At 35.3% G+C, this 19,815-nt stretch overlaps 1 protein-coding gene across 7 annotated transcripts in view; it reads left to right on the forward strand.

Moving 5' to 3' along the window:
- ATAD2B (ATPase family AAA domain containing 2B) overlaps positions 1-19,815 on the forward strand; it is a 139,218-nt gene that overhangs the window by 88,480 nt on the left and 30,923 nt on the right. For 5 of the 7 annotated variants that reach the window (XM_055540818.1, XM_055540819.1, XM_055540814.1 and 2 more), the window contains 3 exons: positions 3,407-3,592; positions 12,248-12,383; positions 14,428-14,624. In XM_055540818.1, the coding sequence (XP_055396793.1) occupies positions 3,407-3,592; positions 12,248-12,383; positions 14,428-14,624 (519 nt within the window). The remainder of the gene's footprint in view (positions 1-3,406; positions 3,593-12,247; positions 12,384-14,427; positions 14,625-19,815) is intronic. The other 2 variants (XM_055540815.1, XM_055540817.1) reach the window with 1 other exon arrangement.

The raw sequence follows: 19,815 nt of genomic DNA on the forward strand, positions 1-19,815 counted from the left end.
ATCTAGTGTACTGATTTGAAGTTTAGTTTTTGAACTAAGGACTCATAAATACAAGTGCAGTTTATATTGTTAGTGCTTCCTTGCATGAAAGGCCCAATTTTTGCCTTTTATATCATCAATACTCGGAGAAAATAGTTTGTGGTTTTTTTTCAAATAAAGAAAAAAAAAAAGTTATATACAGGACTCTGATGTCTGGGAGAGGAAGAGGCCAGAAGTATATTGTTTAAAGAATCAAAATGAACATTCACATACACTGGTGTTCGTTCATTTATTTGTGCAAGAGTGCTGGTCATGTCAGAGGTATTTTGAAACGGTTGGTTCAGTAATTTGGCCTACTGTCTTTTTTTCTCTATAACAGTTTTTCTGTTTTCTACTACACCTTGCACATCCACCAATCCAAGACACCCTATAGGTGAGTATTTTTCTAGTTATCAAATGGCATCACTTGTTTCCAAGACAGTTGCCGCTTCACTAAAACTAGCCTTTATTTTTCTCCTATGAAATATTTAATTAACTGATTTCACAGAGTGTATCTTATTCCATGGGGCTTCCGTTGTGACTCAGTGGTAAAGAATCCACCTGCCAGTGCAGGAGACCCGGGTTTGATCCCTGGGTCGGGAAGATCCCCTGGAGAAGGAAATGGCAACCTACTCCAGTATTGTTGCCTGGGAAATCCCATGGACAAAGGAGCCTGGGTGGCTTTAGTCCATGGGCTCACGAAAGAGTCAGACATGGCTTAGTGACTAAACCACCACAACTATCTTATTCTACAACTTTTAAAATTACCTGGAAACTGCTGAAGAGCTGACTTGACATTAAAAAAAAATACACACACACAATATGATTAAACTTTTTAATCAGTTTTTAAATACTATCCTCAGAGTCTATTCTTTTTGGAATTTCATTTCAAAAATGGGAAAATTAGGATAGGTTGACTATTTAAGGAAAATATAAAAGTTTATTTTAACATTCAGAGACAAAATGGAATAAGGAATTAAAAAGGAAATTTGTTTTAGTAGTGTTTTAAAATTTTTCTGGAAATTAAGGATGTTTTTCCTTTAAAAGTTTCAGAGAAAACTATTCCCTGATTATTGATATTGCATATAATTAGATTAATTCTTGATTCATGTAATTATATATTCATGGACCAGAAAGTCTGAGCCTTTTTATTTTTCTATATTTATCTTAGACTTTTTTCCTGATCATTTTTTGCCCTCTAGGTTTTCAAATATAATTTCAAAAAGTTCTAATAAAGATGCTTTCCTAAAGTCTTTGGAAATAAAAAGGGTAATGAGGTATTATCTTATTCAGTGTGCTAATTTTGAGAGGTTTGGATGAGAAAAGGAAAGAAATAGAAATATCCCTCAACTCTTTTACAGTTGGTGATACTTATATATGTACTTCAACCTTGCAGATACGTTTGAAACCCCTACATTACTGCACTGTTTAACTTATGGCTCTGGAAAATTGTTTATTATCACTTAAACTGTCTGTTGCTTTGCCTGTACTCTCGTATCTTTGCTAGCAGGTAGATGTTCTCAATCCATATATTAATAGAAAATCTAACCTACAAATACTAGAATTAGCAAGGCAAATTTCATTTTTAAAAAAAGGCATGTTTTTTCATCTTTCCCTGGGCATGTGGTAACCTGCATGGCTGAATTAGGTAGGTAGTTTTGTGAGGTTTCTTAGTAAGCTGTGAAGTTTGTTAGTCTTTTTCATATAATCACCTTTTTCTTCCTGCTGGTTTTGCCTTGTTTTATCAGCAACAGCCATTGGTCACTGTCTTCTACATACCATGCCTGATTTGGGTGGCATGTAGTAAAATTAAAAACATTTTTTTGGAATCAAATACCTCTCTTGCCTTGTGCTCCTGTGTGGTTCCTTCCTTTTGCCAACATTTATGCTTGTTTTTCTCTTGTGAATCTTCTACATGAACTTTGGAAAATAATAATCCTTGGATTTCGACATCCAGGTTAAGAGGGTGTGTATTTGCAGAAAAGGTCAAAATTTGAAGGTCCTGAAGGAGTTGTACTGTACAACTGTTCTGGATTGGTGGATATGCAAATGTTAAAGGAAGGGAAGGAACAAATATTACTTTTGATGTGAGTGATCATAACATCTACATTTCCAATTAGGGGGAAATTTTTATTTTAGCGTCTTTCATCTGGTTTATTATTACATTGGCAATATATTTTATTTTACACAGGAGATTTAAAACTATATAAAATATAATATTTGAAAAATTCATGCAAGTGGTAGGCTTACTCATTAAAGAAAAATAATCCTTTTGAATCTTAGGAATGTTTTGATAATCATTTAAACTATTTGATTCTCATTTCTGTATCTTGAACATTACATAGGCTAATTGAAGTGTGTTTAAGAGAAAATAGAGAATTTTAGAAGTAGAGTTTTTATATTGAAGAGAGAGAGACAGGTTTATTTTTTTCTGGCTGCACCGCATGGCATGTGGATCTTAGTCCCCAACCAGGGATCAAACCTGTGCCCTGCATTTGAAGCATGAAGTCTTAACCACTGGGCAGCCAGGGAAGTCCCTGATAGTCAGATTTTTAACTTACTCATACACTTGTTAAAGGTACTGAAAAGATGTCATATTAACTTGTAAGAATTTGTTGATGGACTATTGAGTTGTTGTTGACTTTTATGTAAAAGGGCAGTAGTTCTGTCTGGCAACTTATTAATTGCCAGCCTGGTCTTTATTTGCATGTGTTGGCAGACTGTGACAGAAGCTATGGTTAAGACTCTTTTAACACCTAGGGAAACTTTATTTTCTACTTTCTGAAGTGGGAGTGTCTCATGGTTTTTTTCTAATTTATTTATTGCTTTTTAGAGATTAAAGGTGTTTTGTGACTATTTTATAGAAGATTGAGTTAAGGTAATGGGAGGTAAACAAGTGGTTCAGCCGAATAGTTCATTAAGTTTAAGCTTTAGGGTGGCATATCTTGGTTAAAATATTTAATCCATATGTTGAGTGATTTTAGGCAGTGTGCACGAACATGTAAACTGTGTCTTCTTTTTCTTCTTTGTGCTTCCTGATAATCACTCTTACGTAGGTGACATATAGGTGCATGCTTATCTTTTTATTTGCAGCATTATAGTGGTGTTTTACTTTATGTGATAGAGAAATGGAGCAATATGATACCTTTATACTATTAATACATACTGAGTAGGAATAATAACAAAATATTCTCCTTTTCTTAGGTGGGATAAGGGTAGATAGAAGTTGTATGTATGGTTTGTGCATTATGTCTTGAACAACTTAAATATTGAGGCTGACTGTAATTATAGTAACAGGCCTGACACATTTAATGTATTGGGAAGTTACTGTGTAGACTTCAGAATAATTTCTATTTGAATTTTTAATGCCAGTTCTTTCCTTAATTAGATTTTTCGTGAAGCTCGAAGAACAGTACCTAGTATTGTTTACATGCCTCACATTGGTGATTGGTGGGAAGCTGTCAGTGAAACTGTGAGAGCAACTTTTCTGACTCTGCTACAAGATATACCGTCATTTTCACCCATATTTCTGTTGTCTACCTCTGAAACCATGTACAGTGAACTGCCTGAAGAGGTAAGAACTGACTAAATATTTATGTTTTCTTATGGTTTTAAAATAGTTTTCCTTGTAATTTGACATATTTTGTCAAGGTTCATGCCTTGGTTGTACCAAATATTAGCCATGTGACTTGTTAATTAACTTTTTAAGTTTCGGTTTGTTATTTTTTGATATATATTTTGATATATTCCTCAGTATTGTTGTGAATTATGAGACAATTCATGCTTAGACTGGACCATGATGTATATAGTAACTACTAAGAACACCTTAGCTGTATCGTCGTCAGTACCATTATAATTATCCTTCTCCTTCTTACCATCTGTTAGATTATTTGGTGGGATTTGACCTTTCCTCTCTTTCATTGGTAGCATCATGTTGTGCATATTTTTAAAACCTGATATTTAACATTTGAATTCAAATCCAACTCAATAGTAGAGAATAAGGTAAAAATCACAGTTGTTTCAGAAAAAAATGAGATCAAGTCGTGAATGAAATTGCTTTTTAAGAAATTATTTCAACATTCTAAGCATACCAGGTTTTGAAATAATCTCCTTGAGAAGTGCTTAGAAATATTTTGCCCAAGCAACACAGTTCTTATAAAAGCTTTATATGTTTCAAATTTTATAGTCTAAATCTTGATTACCTAGAATTTTATGATTCAGATTTTTTTTACCAAGTTCTTTTGTTCTGTTTCAGCTCTTTTTATATATCTTGCTAAAGTGAATTTGCACAACTTACTGCTCTTGTAAGAAAAGTATATTAAATGTAGAATATTTCTCTTTTTTTATTCAGAGTCTGATATTATTGAGACCATTAATCAGAATTTTTTTTTTCTTTAATCATAGGGAGGGGTATAGTTTAGTGGAAAGATGTGTGCAGTAATAGTCAGAAAAATACACTTGTTGGTGTGAGATAATATATGTGAATTTATTTTGGAAACCACAGAGTTACAAAATGTTTGGTATTATATAAGTATTATAAAGTAGGAATGCTTTTGAAATGATTTAGGAAAATGGACTGAACCTGGACATAACTGAACCTAGGAGCCACATCTTAAAATTTGATCCTCTCAACTAGTTTTATAAAAATTAAAGAAAATTAGAATAATTAAGGGTTCTAGGCAGAAATATATATTTGCCTAAAGTGTCCCTATATTGTTAAAAAATTTGTAAATAAAAGTATTACTAAACCTATCTTCGTGATACAGCAGTTTTAATTTTGCATATTCTTGTTTATTTGCATATGTGATTTTATTGTTAGTTTAGTTTTATAAAAGCTAACATTGCATCATATACATTTTCAGTGTTGCTATATTGTTATACTTTTTTTGTGAATTCCAGTATCCTTAATTATTAGCTAAAATACTAGAAATTTACTAGCATCTAATCCTAAAATTTCAGCACCCACCCTCCCATCTTCTGTATTCTTCACCCTTATTATATCAAATAGTTACTAAAGATATCAAGAATAGTCACTGTGGGACAAAGTGACACACTTATTTGTGGGGTGAAGATTATGGAGATTTTGTTAGACTACTGGTTACATTATATGTTTTATATTAATTTATATTAATTGCCCTTAGAAAAGCCTCCTCTAACCCAAGCCTTTCATTTTAATTTCAGCTTTGCCATTAGTATATTGCTCTGTTTTGGTCACAGACAAATATAGTAGTGAATAATACTTAGTGTGTATTGATAAATATTTGGTTAATAATTAAAAAGCATAGAGAGTTGCCAACTGAGTAACTAGGTTAGCAAGGTGCCAGATTGATGGAAGAAAAATTGAAGTACACAGTGGGTAGCAAAAAACTAAATGATTCTAAAAGAAAGAAATGGCCAGTTACTGTAGTGTATTTAAGAAAATTCAGTGGTAAATTAAAATAACAATAAGATACAGATTAAAAAAGTAAAGTTTCATAAACTCTCTTCAGGATGGTTCATAGTAATAGATCTAAATAAAAAACATTCATTTAAGTTCAGCAATGCCATTTATAGATAAGTAGTTTTTCATAGATAAACAAAAAAGATAGAACACAAACAGCACAAAAAGTTACCATAGCCTTTCTTCATGGACAGAGTTTTTTAGGAACAAACACAAAGATATGGCACAGGCAACATAAAAAATACAAGAGTATTTATCATAGCTTTTCTTCATAGATTGGAAACTAAATATCCTATAGCAGGGGAGTGGTTAGGTCATAGTAGATTCCTTCCATGAAATACAGTGAGACCATTAAAAATATTGATGTAGAAAACAATGTCATAGAAAGATGCTTGAATATATTGCCAAAAATTATAGGCATTATATTAGTATGTATGACTTTGCTGCTAAGTCACTTCAGTCGTGTCCGACTGTGTGCGACCCCATAGACGGCAACCCACTAGGCTCCTCTGTCCCTGGGATTCTCCAGGCAAGAACACTGGAGTGGGTTGCCATTGCCTTCTCCAATGCCTGAAAGTGAAAAGTGAAAGTGAAGTCGCTCAGTTGTGCCCGACTCTTCGTGACCCCATGGACTGCAGCCTACCAGGCTCCTCCGTCCATGGGATTTTCCAGGCAAGAGTACTGGAGTGGGTTGCCATTGCCTTCTCCATGTATGGCTTTATCTGGGTTTATATAGAAATAATTATGTATTATATAGTCATATATATAAATAAAACTATATGTAACTATTAATAATAGTAATTATCACTGGGTCTTAAGATTTTAGTTATTTTTGTTATCTGTTTTCTAAATCTTCTGTAATAAATGCTACTTACTGTTCTCATCAGGAAATAAACTCATTCAGAGATGAAAAGAAAAGGTTCTCTACTAAATTTTTAAAAGCAAAGCAAAACAAAAAAGAATTAGTCATCATGGGACTAATAGGGATACAAAAATGTTTTCTTTCTGTGGGACAAAGTGACGATTTCATCCTTTAGAGCCCTTTTAAAATTCTCTTATAAATGTGTCTTTGTATCTTTCCCTCTTTTTTAAGTCCAGAGTTCAGTTAGGTTCAGTCGCTCAGTTGTGTCCGACTCTTTGAGACCTCATGAACCACAGCATGCCTGGCCATCCTGTCCATCACCAACTCCCTGAGTTTACCCAAACTCATGTCCATTGAATCGGTGATGCCATCCAACCATCTCATCCTCTGTCGTCCCCTTCTCCTCCTGCCCTCAAACTTTCCCAGCATCAGGGTCTTTTCAAATAAATCAGCTCTTAGCATCAGGTGGTCAAAGTATTGGAGTTTCAGCTTCAACATCAGTCCTCCCAGTGAACACCCAGGACTGATCTCCTTTAGGATGGACTGGTTGTATCTTCAGTCCAAGGGACTCTCAAGAGTCTTCTCTAACACCACAGTTCAAAAGCATCAATTCTTCTGTGCTCAGCTTTCTTTATAGTCCAACTCTCACATCCATACATGACTACTGGAAAAACCATAGCCTTGACTGCTGCTGCTAAGTTGCTTCAGTTGTGTCCCACCCTGTGTGACAGCAGGCCACCAGGCTCCCGTGTCCCTGGGATTCTCAAGGGAAGAACACTGGAGTGGGTTGCATTTCCTTCTCCAATGCATGAAAGTGAAAAGTGAAAGTGAAGTCGGTCAGTTGTATCTGACTCTTAGCGACCCCATAGACTGCAGCCTACCAGGCTCCTCCGTCCATGGGATTTTCCAGGCAAGAGTACTGGAGTGGGTTGCCATTGCCTTCTCCGTAGCCTTGACTAGACGGACTTTATTTTTCATATTATCTTAAATATTATAGTGAGTATGTTTCATAGTAGAAATGGTAGTATTAGTAGAATAATATGTTTAAGTAAATATGCATATACTGGAGGGAATATTTTCAAATTTTTTTTTTTAACTGATGAGGCATTTCATCCAAAAAAAAAAAAAATTGGAAATCATCATTCTAGACTGATTGTTACCAAATTGTGATCCATGGACCCCTGTGGGCCCCACAAGACATTCAGAGATTTGTCACATTCCTCTTTTTTCTTGTTTAAGCTGTGTATCTTCTTTTGTTTATTTTGGCTGTGCTGAGTCTTTGTTGCTATGCTGGCTTTTTTCTAGTTGCAGGGAGTGAGGGTACTTTCTAGTTGCAGTGTGTGGGCTTCTCATTGCTGTGGCTTCTCTTGATGTGAAGTATGGGCTTTAGGGCACAATGGAGTTCAGTAGCTGTGGCACAGGGGGTCAGTAATTGTGGTTCCTGGGCTCTAGAGCACAGTCTCAGTGGTTATGGTGCACGGGCTTAGTTGCTTTGCATCATGTGGGATCTTCCCAGACCAGGGGTTGAACACATGTCTCCTGAATTGGTAGGCAGATTCTCTATGACTGAGCCACCTGGGAAGCCCTGTATCTTCTTGAATATGGGTTTTCTTAATGTATACCAATCACAACATTATTGTAGCAGATTGAATGCAGAAGCAGAAAATGAGAATCCAGTTGTCTTTCATTAAGCCAGACATTAAAGAGATTTGAAGAAATGTAAAATAGTGCCACTTTTCTCACTGAATTTTATTTTACATATATAATATTTTATATTTTGAAAAAATATGTCTTTCAAAAGAGTGTTTTGTTGTTCAGTCGCTAAATCATGTCCGACTCTTGTGACCCTATGGACCACAGCACACCGGGCTTCCTTGTCCTCTACTATATCCTTGAGTTTGCTGAAGTTCATGTCCATTGAGTCAATAATGATATTCAACAGAATATGCGTTTTTAAATTTATCTTATTGGAGTATCATTGATTTACAGCATTGTGTTAATTTCTACTGTGCAGCAAAGTGATTCAGTTATACATACATTCACATTCTCTTCTATTATTCATTTTGTATGTAATAGTTTGTATCTGCTAATCCCAAATTCCCAATATAACCCTCCCCCTTGGCAACCACAAATCTGTTCTCTAGGTCTGTGATTCTGTTTTTCATAAATAATTTCATCAGAAGAATATATTTTAGTGTTGACATATAATAGGTTTTAAATGAATACATTATTTGGAAGGTTTTTAGTTTTAATTTTTAGTACATAGATATTGGCCAATATAACCCAGATAAACAAAAGCTCTTTTAGGTTCTTGAGTAATTTTTAAGAGTTTAATGAAGTGTGGAGACCAAAACATTTGAGTCTCTAACCACTACCACAAGCTCTTTGAGAGGAGGGGATTGTCTTATAGCCCTTCACTTCCTGATACACTGGAATTACTTAGTAAATGTTTGTTACATGGAAAAAGAAATTGACCATTGAATTACCACAAAGGCTTTACATAAGTCCTGCCTAACCTCATTCCCTTTTTTTTTTTTTTTTCTTTTTTTTGCAAAATTCTAGTGTAAGTAATATACTTCTGTGGACCCTGAAGATTTTTTCTGAGAACAGTTGGAGAATTTTAGTTGAGATATATGAGAATTACAAGTTATTTCTATTTAGGAGAATTAGGAAAAAAGAGTCCAAGGTTGAACAAAGAAAAGAAAAGAGATTTTTAAACAAGGAAGCAGATAGAAGTTGAAACTTGAATTCTTATATATTGCTGGAGGGTGTAAAATGGTGTAGCCACATTGAAAAGTTGGCAGTTCTTAGAATGTTCTGATATGACACAGCATTTTCACTCCTAGGTAACTACTCCAGAGAAGTATAAACATACATTCACCCAGAGACTTGTACACCAGTGTTGCTGCTAGAATTATTCTTCATAGTGGAAATAACCCATTCATTAATTGGTGATTAGTGAAGCAAAATGTCATATATACAGAGTGAAATATTATTCAGCAGTAAGTGGAGTGAACTGCTGATAACACTGTCCAGTGTGAGTGAACCTCAATATATTATTCTAAAAGTGAGAGAAGCTAGGCACAGAAGGCTACCAGTTCTATGATATGTGATTTCCAGAAGAAATGAAATCTCTAGATGTAGAAACCAAACCAGTGGTTGTCAGCTGGGTGTGAAGTGTAAATAGATTTCAGATGGGCACAGGGGAACTTTTTGGAGGTAATGGAAATATTTTTTTAGTAAAACTGACTTGTGATGGTTGCACAGCTGAATTAATTTACTAACAATTATGGAACTTAAAGTTTCAGAGAGAAAGTAGGAGGTATGTCTAAGTTTATCTGGAAAAGTCAGAGAAAGCTTCACCCAAAAAATATTGGCTTGAGTGGAGAGTTAAAAAAAAAGTTTATGAAAGAGTGATTAGCATATATAAAAACCATTGTGAACCAGTGTGAAAGAACATGATTCGTTCAGGGAATTAATATGAGTTTCGTCTTGTTGCAGCATGAAGTTTGAGTCTGGGAACATCAGAAGATAGGAGTGAATTTAAAGAAAAAAAAGGCTGTTGATAGTAATCAGACAGGCAAATCAGGGGGATTATTGTAGACTTGCTTTTGGTTTGCTTTTATATTCATGAAGTTCAACACAATGTTGAAAAATGATCAGAAGGAAGAATATTTAAAATTGAAATTAAATGTTTTGCTTTAAACAAAACACTTGAACAAAATCTTGTTACTTCCAGGGTATTGAGTTCTGTTTATTTTTAAAGAACCAGTTAATGTTAGCATTTTCTGCCATGCCTTCTCTGTATATTTGCTATATCTTCATCTTTGCCCCTTGTAGGGTCTCCTCTGTTTCACTAGCTCTGTTATAACACTTCTGGCATGGTATCATAGTACTTTCTTGTGAGACTTGAGACTTGACAGCAGGAAGTAAGCCTCTTTTCTTCAGGTTTATAACTACAATGTCGGGCATGATATTTGGCACATAATGGATGTTCACTAGTAAATTTGTTTGCCAGAACTTTCAAGAAAAGCCTTGCATAGTATAGATTGAAGGGTTTAAAGGATTTTTACATGAAGGTTGTCTTCAAAGAAAATGTTGGATGGGCACAAGGTGAAATTTTATATTAACTCTTGAAGGATTTGGCTTTGAGTTGAGGTAATTTCCCATCCAAATGCTGAATTTTGATGGCTCTTTTTCATTAATTGTCTCTTCTCTGTCTTAGAATTTTAGAGTTAAAAATGGCCTTTACAGCTTATATAATCTAGTCTTCTCTATTTATTCATTTTATGACCTCAGGCCACTCACATAAACCTTTCCAAGCCTAAGTTTTTTCATCTGTAAAATGAGGGACTTCCATGTACCTCCTTGTTACAAAGATAGGTTAAAATAATTTTTAAGAATTTCTACAATTCATAGTGACAAACTGAATGGACTATCCAAAGTTTATAAGAAATATATGCCTGAATTTGGGCTAGAATCTGATGTCTTAAATTTTAATCCAGTATTTCCATACTGTCATGGTGGGGACTTCTTTCCATATTAGTGACTTTTTTCCTTGTTTTATTTGCAGTTTCCAATTTGATGTGGGCTGGGAAACAAAACCACAAGCTTTACTCATTCAGTACATGCTTATTAAGCATTGCTAGGTACCAGGTATAGTGGTAGGTATAGGAAAATAGATGAATTCTGTTCTCAGGAAGTTTGGTGTCTAGAAGTAGAAAATAGACCTTCTTAAAAAAAATCAAATGCAGTGTATAGGCAAATCTGAATGATGTAAAGAGGATTTAAATAGCATATTTTAGAAAGGGGACATCTGGGGTCAGAGTCTTTATAGAGGAGGTGAACAAAGGAGAGGTGGCAGTCCCTAACTGGAAGGAATTGGGATATGAGTATGGCAGGCTTAATTTTGCTTGGGAGTTTTACATGGAAGGTGATGTCACTGTGGAGCATCCTTTGATGAGATTGAAGGTATAGTTTGTTTGCTCTGAAACCAGGATTCCAGAGGATCCAGTGGGATAGACTCAGTAGGGAAAGAGCCCAGGGAGGGGAAGTCAGTGGATAGGAAGCACACAAAAACATCTTAAGAGAAGGCGGTGCTGTTAGCATCCTCCTTGCTCTCTATTGTGTTGACAGATTGTAGATAATTACTTTTCAGCTCATGTAACAGCTCTTTGCCAACAAAGGTCTGTCTAGTCAAGGCTATGGTTTTTCCAGTGGTCATGTATGGATGTGAGAGTTGGACCGTGAAGAAAGCTGAGCACCGAAGAATTGATGCTTTTGAACTGTGGTGTTGGAGAAGACTCTTGAGAGTCCCTTGGACTGCAAGGAGATCCAACCAGTCCATTCTGAAGGAGATCAGCCCTGGGATTTCTTTGGAAGGAATGATGCTAAAGCTGAAACTCCAGTACTTTGGCCACCTCATGCAAAGAGTTGACTCCTTGGAAAAGACTCTGATGCTGGGAGGGATTAGGGGCATGCAGAGAAGGGGACGACAGAGGATGAGATGGCTGGATGGCATCACTGACTCGATGGACGTGAGTCTCAGTGAACTCCAGGAGTTGGTGATGGACAGGGAGGCCTGGCGTGCTGCGATTCAGGGGGTCGCAAAGAGTTGGACACGACTGAGCGACTGAACTGAACTGAACAGCTCTTCAAGATTGTCCCTATCTGACTATTATAATCAACTCTCCTTTTTTATATCATAATTTATTAATGACTTGAACTGGATCATTATTTCATTCTTGTTTATTCCATGAGGTTGAACCTCTCAACAGCATAGCCTAAGACTACTTTAATCCTGCATGAATGTTCAGTGAACATTGAAAATGGTACCGAAGTTGAAGAAATTATAATTTGGTATAATATATAAGCTTTTAATTCTCTTAATATTTAATGTCTTTGTGTGTGTGTATGTATGTGTGTAGGTTAAATGTATCTTTAGAATACAGTACGAAGAGGTCTTGTATATTCAAAGGCCTATTGAAGAGGACAGAAGAAAATTTTTCCAAGAACTGATTCTCAATCAGGCCTCAATGGCTCCACCACGAAGGAAACACACTGGTAAAGTTCCTAAAGCCTTTAGGAAAATGGGGGTGGGGAAGACGTTGGAGTTAAGAAATATCCTTTCTTGGAGTCATTAAAGCAAAACAGTTCTTTGTGGAAGACAGTTTTTCAAGTTTTGTTTAACTTTAGATGGACACATAGAAGTGGCCATTGTGTTTAACTAACTTGAGATTGGAAAGTACAGCTTCATCGTTAAAGCTTTTCTAATGGATGACTGTTAATGAAGTAATCTCCTTATCACTTCAATCCAGATGCTCTAGTAGATTTATGAGACTCAAAAAGTCATAGAAAAAGTCTTTAGTTCTGCTCTGTTTTAGTCATTTTTAGTACTGAGGGCTTGAACTAGCAGGTTGTGAACAACAGGTGTTGTGTTGATTGCTTTCTGGGTCAGGGTTGTTTTGTTGGGCCTGATTAGAACAATTGCCTTTTCTGGTTTATCTTATGTATTAATTGATTTTTAAAATATTTATTGACCACCTGTTTTGTTAAATATATTATGCTAGGCACTTGGAAGTCTATCATGGCTCTCTTTAAGCATTAGAGTTTTCTTGGCCTTAAGAGGAGCCTCAAAATTATTCAGTCCTCTGACTTAAGAATGGGCTGCATTCTAAGTTATTCAGTAATTTCTTTTCCTAATCTTAAAGGTGTAAAGATTTTTTACCACCTAAATCTTAAAGGTGGTAAAAGATAAGATCCTCTTGATTAATCTGTCTTTCAGTGTCTTTGAAAAAATATCAGTCCTGTTTATTAGAAAAAAATTTAAGCCTCTTATCTTTTGTTCAATTTTTTTGTGTTTCTCATGGCTGTTCTTATGGGATATTTAAATACATTTCCCATTTCTGCCAACTCCTTGCTGTTTCATACTTTGTTTTTCATTGGTTATGTTATTAAATACTTCTTTGTTTTTCAGTGGTTATATTATCCAATACTTTAATAAATCTATGGCCCGTTAGTGGCTCCTTTTCACATTTTTCTCAGTGTTTATAAAATGGACATCTATCGAATGAATATAGCTGTGGGGTTTCCCCCCAGAAACCTTGGGAAATTCAACGTGGAAGTTATACCTTCTGGTTATTGGTTGTTGCCTTCTCCTAATCTAAATAACAGCATTTAAAATATTTTATTATTAAAGTGATTCATTTTAATAAAGTATCTTGCATGTTCCTAGATATATTAAAGTCCTGTAGATCTGAATTTTCTATGTTAAGGATTAACATTATTATTATTATTTTTTTGAGTTGTTCCTCCTGTTGACTTTCATTTTTCATCTTAGGGGCTATTTAGAAATCAGCAAGAATACTTAGAATTTTAATCCTGAGCTTCAGTGTGATACCAGGAAAATCTTTTAAGGAATTAGAGAGCATTATGATTAGGCAAGTTAATACTTTACCTTCTAAGAAGATGTTTTGTTTGTTTTACAGTATATAGTGAATACCATAGATTTTATATATAAAACTTAAGACTGGGTTTTCCATCTTCTCTATGTCTTTGGGATTTTTTTTTTAGTTACTGTTTTCCCCCCCCCATGCCCTGCAGGTGCCATTTACTATCCTAACTGTGTTGTATTAAGAATATGAGAGTAGGAGACTTGTGTAAAATCAGAAGTGTTTGGGAATGGGAGGGATCAAAGGATTATTACTTGCCTGTTTAACTTTCATGCATATAAAGCAACCTTGTTTTGAGAAACAATCTTTAAATAAAGTTGACTTTAGCAAACCATATACAAGTACTTCACCTCAAGATATTTATGTTGATTTGAAATATTTCTCTTAAAGTTGTATATAAATAATATCTCAAGATCAGATTATTTAAAATTATATCATGTGCCCTTTAAAGAAGTCCTGTTGTAAGTTATTTTATAAATAATTCCCTTATGTACTTTTGTTCCCATTCAAATCTTTACTTGCTGGATTTGCATGGTTCATGTATATTTGGAATTCTCTTCTTAAAAGAACATTTCAAGGGAGTGCCAGAAAAATAATTGAGGTAGGTCATGGACCTGCCATGTTGGAATCTTAACATTTTCTTCTACTTTCTTCAGGTCTTTGTGCAATGGAGGTACTTCCACTTGCATTACCTTCTCCACCTCGTCAGTTATCAGAATCAGAGAAAATTCGGATGGAGGACCAAGAGGAAAATACTTTAAGAGAGTTGCGGTTGTTTCTCAGGGATGTAACCAAGAGGCTGGCGACAGATAAACGCTTTAACATCTTCAGCAAACCGGTGGATATTGAAGAGGTCTTGTTTCAGTAGTGTGCAAACAATGAAGTTGAACTGGCTAAAAGAAAAAAATATTGACATCTTTTTTTGGAAGGAAAAAAAGCAAAGGCATGGATGAATATTACCCCTAGCCTGTAAAATTTTAATCCATGTGATAACTACCAGTGTCATCAGCAAACATCTGGTGACTTTGGGTGAAATTAGTGACAGTTTGTATATGTCCTCTTAATTAGTACTGATCTTTGCAATCTCTTATTCTTCAACTTAAGAAGAGGATTAAAAGTTACTTTAGTGAATTGTCCATACTAGACTATTTTTATTCCAGGATAAATCCTGCTTTCCAAAAGAATATTGGTATTAATCAATTCATACAAGTTTCCCAAATTGTGTGTATATCTTACTGAAAGAGGTAGCTAAGAAACCTGAAATGTGTCTTTCATTATTTTGGAAATGCCTCTGACTAAGATGCTATATGAAGTTAAGCACAGCCTGTTATTTTTCTCTGTAAGAATTTTCTCTGCTCCCAGTGGAAAATTTCTCACTTTCTATGTGTATTGTTTTGTGTCCTTGTGGGAGCATGATTTGTGATGATGAAAAAAGAAATTTTCCATTTGGAATCTACTATAATACTGTATAATACATTTTATTTTATTTTATCCTGGGATAATGTAGTGTGTGGATGAACACAATGCAATCTTTACTAGCCTTCTTCTTATAGTTCAGACTCCATGTTTGAACAACTTTGGTGTTTTTATTTTTAATTTTTTATTCTTTTTTTAAAATTTGAATTATGAAGTGGTTCAGAGTTTAATGTTGTGTCCTTGTTGTGAAATCTGTACTCTTGAATCTGAACAGATTCCTTTGGAACCATTACCTTGTCTATGCCTGGGAGCTAGTGTTATGTTTTTTCCTCTTGGAAAGCCTGAATATATCTATTCTTCCACATCTTCCTTTTGGGAATAAAGGGACTGTCTAATTTTATATGTATATTTATCCACAATACATAGTTTTTGCTATTTGAGCCTTTCAGCACCACCACAGAGGTCATTATTATGTTTGCAGTTGAAGAAACTGAGGCTCGTTGTCAAGTGACATACCAAGAAAAACATTTCTTAAAATTTGAAGCCCATGTTCTTTATATCACAGCTATCTTCCATTTTTTTCCTTCTGGAATGACAAGACTTGCCTATTTGCTTTTACAATTAATACATATGATTCTATATTTGTGAAGCATAGTTTTTAATCTCATGGTGTTTTCAGAAAATCATAACACTATAAGCCACCTTTAAAGGTTGTTAAAAATGTTTATTTCAAATTGGTTATGGGAGTGCTGATACTTAGTTGGTAAGGACTTGCCCCCAAGTCAGTCTCCCAGGCTGAGAATGAACCAGCTTGGTCTTTGCCCAGGAAAACATTTTCTGTCTAACCAGAAGAAATTGTCAGATGTCACATGCCATCTGTGATAGAGTAAAAGTTATATAAATGATGGTAAGGCTGTAGAAGGGGATAGAAAATGTTGGTCAGTTAAAACTTTTATTTTAGAGTTATGTTTTCTCTCTTTTTTTTTTTTTTTAATTTTAAATTTTATTTTATTTTTAAATTTTACATAACTGTATTAGTTTTGCCAAATATCAAAATGAATCCGCCACAGGTATACATGTGTTCCCCATCCTGAACCCTCCTCCCTCCTCCCTCCCCATTCCATCCCTCTGGGTCGTCCCAGTGCACCAGCCCCAAGCATCCAGTATCGTGCATCGAACCTGGACTGGCGACTCGTTTCATACATGATATTTTACATGTTTCAATGCCATTCTCCCAAATCTTCCCACCCTCTCCCTCTCTCACAGAGTCCATAAGACTGTTCTATACATCAGTGTCTCTTTTGCTGTCTTGTACACAGGGTCATTGTTACCATCTTTCTAAATTCCATATATATGCGTTAGTATACTGTATTGGTGTTTTTCTTTCTGGCTTACTTCACTCTGTATAATAGGCTCCAGTTTCATCCACCTCATTAGAACTGATTCAAATGTATTCTTTTTAATGGCTGAATAATACTCCATTGTGTATATGTACCACAGCTTTCTTATCCATTCATCTGCTGATGGACATCTAGGTTGCTTCCATGTCCTGGCTATTATAAACAGTGCTGCGATGAACATTGGGGTACACGTGTCTCTTTCCCTTCTGGTTTCCTCAGTGTGTATGCCCAGCAGTGGGATTGCTGGATCATAAGGCAGGTCTATTTCCAGTTTTTTAAGGAATCTCCACACTGTTCTCCATAGTGGCTGTACTAGTTTGCATTCCCACCAACAGTGTAAGAGGGTTCCCTTTTCTCCACACCCTCTCCAGCATTTATTGCTTGTAGACTTTCGGATCGCAGCCATTCTGACTGGCGTGAAATGGTACCTCATAGTGGTTTTGATTTGCATTTCTCTGATAATGAGTGATGTTGAGCATCTTTTCATGTGTTTGTTAGCCATCTATATGTCTTCTTTGGAGAAATGTCTATTTAGTTCTATGGCCCATTTTTTGATTGGGTCATTTATTTTTCTGAAGTTGAGCTGTAGGAGTTGCTTGTATATTCTCGAGATTAGTTGTTTGTCAGTTGCTTCATTTGCTATTATCTTCTCCCATTCTGAAGGCTGTCTTTTCACCTTGCTAATAGTTTCCTTTGATGTGCAGAAGCTTTTAAGTTTAATTAGGTCCCATTTGTTTATTTTTGCTTTTATTTCCAATAGTCTTGGAGGTGGGTCATAGAGGATCCTGCTGTGATGTATGTCAGAGAGTGTTTTGCCTATGTTCTCCTCTAGGAGTTTTATAGTTTCTGGTCTTACGTTTAGATCTTTAATCCATTTTGAGTTTATTTTTGTGTATGGTGTTAGAAAGTGTTCTAGTTTCATTCTTTTACAAGTGGTTGACCAGATTTCCCAGCACCACTTATTAAAGAGATTGTCTTTAATCCATTGTATATTCTTGCCTCCTTTGTCAAAGATAAGGTGTCCATATGTGCGTGGATTTATCTCGGGGCTTTCTATTTTGTTCCATTGATCTATATTTCTGTCTTTGTGCCAGTACCATACTGTCTTGATGACTGTGGCTTTGTAGTAGAGCCTGAAGTCAGGTAGGTTGATTCCTCCAGTTCCATTCTTCTTTCTCAAGATCGCTTTGGCTATTCGAGGTTTTTTGTATTTCCATACAAATTGTGAAATTATTTGTTCTAGCTCTGTGAAGAATGCTGTTGGTAGCTTGATAGGGATTGCATTGAATCTATAGATTGCTTTGGGTAGTATACTCATTTTCACTATATTGATTCTTCCAATCCATGAACATGGTATATTTCTCCATCTGTTAGTGTCCTCTTTGATTTCTTTCACCAGTGTTTTATAGTTTTCTATATATAGGTCTTTAGTTTCTTTAGGTAGATATATTCCTAAGTATTTTATTCTTTCCGTTGCAATGGTGAATGGAATTGTTTCCTTAATTTCTCTTTCTGTTTTCTCATTATTAGTGTATAGGAATGCAAGGGATTTCTGGGTGTTGATTTTATATCCTGCAACTTTACTATAGTCATTGATTAGTTCTAGTAATTTTCTGGTGGAGTCTTTAGGGTTTTCTATGTAGAGGATCATGTCATCTGCAAACAGTGAGAGCTTTACTTCTTCCTTTCCAATTTGGATTCCTTTTATTTCTTTTTCTGCTCTGATTGCTGTGGCCAAAACTTCCAAAACTATGTTGAATAGTAATGGTGAAAGTGGGCACCCTTGTCTTGTTCCTGACTTTAGAGGAAATGCTTTCAATTTTTCACCATTGAGGATAATGTTTGCTGTGGGTTTGTCATATATAGCTTTGATTATGTTGAGGTATGTTCCTTCTATTCCTGCTTTCTGGAGAGTTTTGATCATAAATGGATGTTGAATTTTGTCAAAGGCTTTCTCTGCATCTATTGAGATAATCATATGGTTTTTATTTTTCAATTTGTTAATGTGGTGTATTACATTGATTGATTTGCGGATATTGAAGAATCCTTGCATCCCTGGGATAAAGCCCACTTGGTCATGGGGTATGGTCTTTTTAATGTGTTGTTGGATTCTGATTGCTAGAATTTTGTTAAGGATTTTTGCATCTATGTTCATCAGTGATATTGGCCTGTAGTTTTCTTTTTTTGTGGGATCTTTGTCAGGTTTTGGTATTAGGGTGATGGTGGCCTCATAGAATGAGTTTGGAAGTTTACCATCCTCTGCAATTTTCTGGAAGAGTTTGAGCAGGATAGGTGTTAGCTCTTCTCTAAATTTTTGGTAGAATTCAGCTGTGAAGCCGTCTGGACCTGGGCTTTTGTTTGCTGGAAGATTTTTGATTACAGTTTCAATTTCCGTGCTTGTGATGGGTCTGTTAAGATTTTCTATTTCTTCCTGGTCGAGTTTTGGAAAGTTGTACTTTTCTAAGAATTTGTCCATTTCTTCCACGTTGTCCATTTTATTGGCATATAATTGTTGATAGTCTCTTATGATCCTTTGTATTTCTGTGTTGTCTGTTGTGATCTCTCCATTTTCATTTCTAATTTTATTGATTTGATTTTTCTCCCTTTGTTTCTTGATGAGTCTGGCTAATGGTTTGTCAATTTTATTTATCCTTTCAAAGAACCAGCTTTTGGTTTTGTTGATTTTTGCTATGGTCTCTTTTGTTTCTTTTACATTTATTTCTGCTCTAATTTTTAAGATTTCTTTCCTTCTACTAACCCTGGGATTCTTCATTTCTTCCTTTTCTAGTTGCTTTAGGTGTAGAGTTAGGTTATTTATTTGACTTTTTTCTTGTTTCTTGAGGTGTGCCTGTATTGCTATGAACTTTCCCCTTAGGACTGCTTTTACCGTGTCCCACAGGTTTTGGGTTGTTGTGTTTTCATTTTCATTCATTTCTATGCAAATTTTGATTTCTTTTTTGATTTCTTCTGTGATTTGTTGGTTATTCAGCAGCGTGTTGTTCAGCCTCCATATGTTGGATTTTTTAATAGTTTTTCTCCTGTAATTGAGATCTAATCTTACTGCATTGTGGTCAGAAAAGATGCTTGGAATGATTTCTATTTTTTTGAATTTACCAAGGCTAGCTTTATGGCCCAGGATGTGATCTATCCTGGAGAAGGTTCCATGTGCGCTTGAGAAGAAGGTGAAATTCATTGTTTTGGGATGAAATGTCCTATAGATATCAATTA

Source organism: Bubalus kerabau, chromosome 11, assembly GCF_029407905.1.
Source record: "Bubalus kerabau isolate K-KA32 ecotype Philippines breed swamp buffalo chromosome 11, PCC_UOA_SB_1v2, whole genome shotgun sequence".
NCBI classification, from domain to species: domain Eukaryota; kingdom Metazoa; phylum Chordata; class Mammalia; order Artiodactyla; family Bovidae; genus Bubalus; species Bubalus kerabau.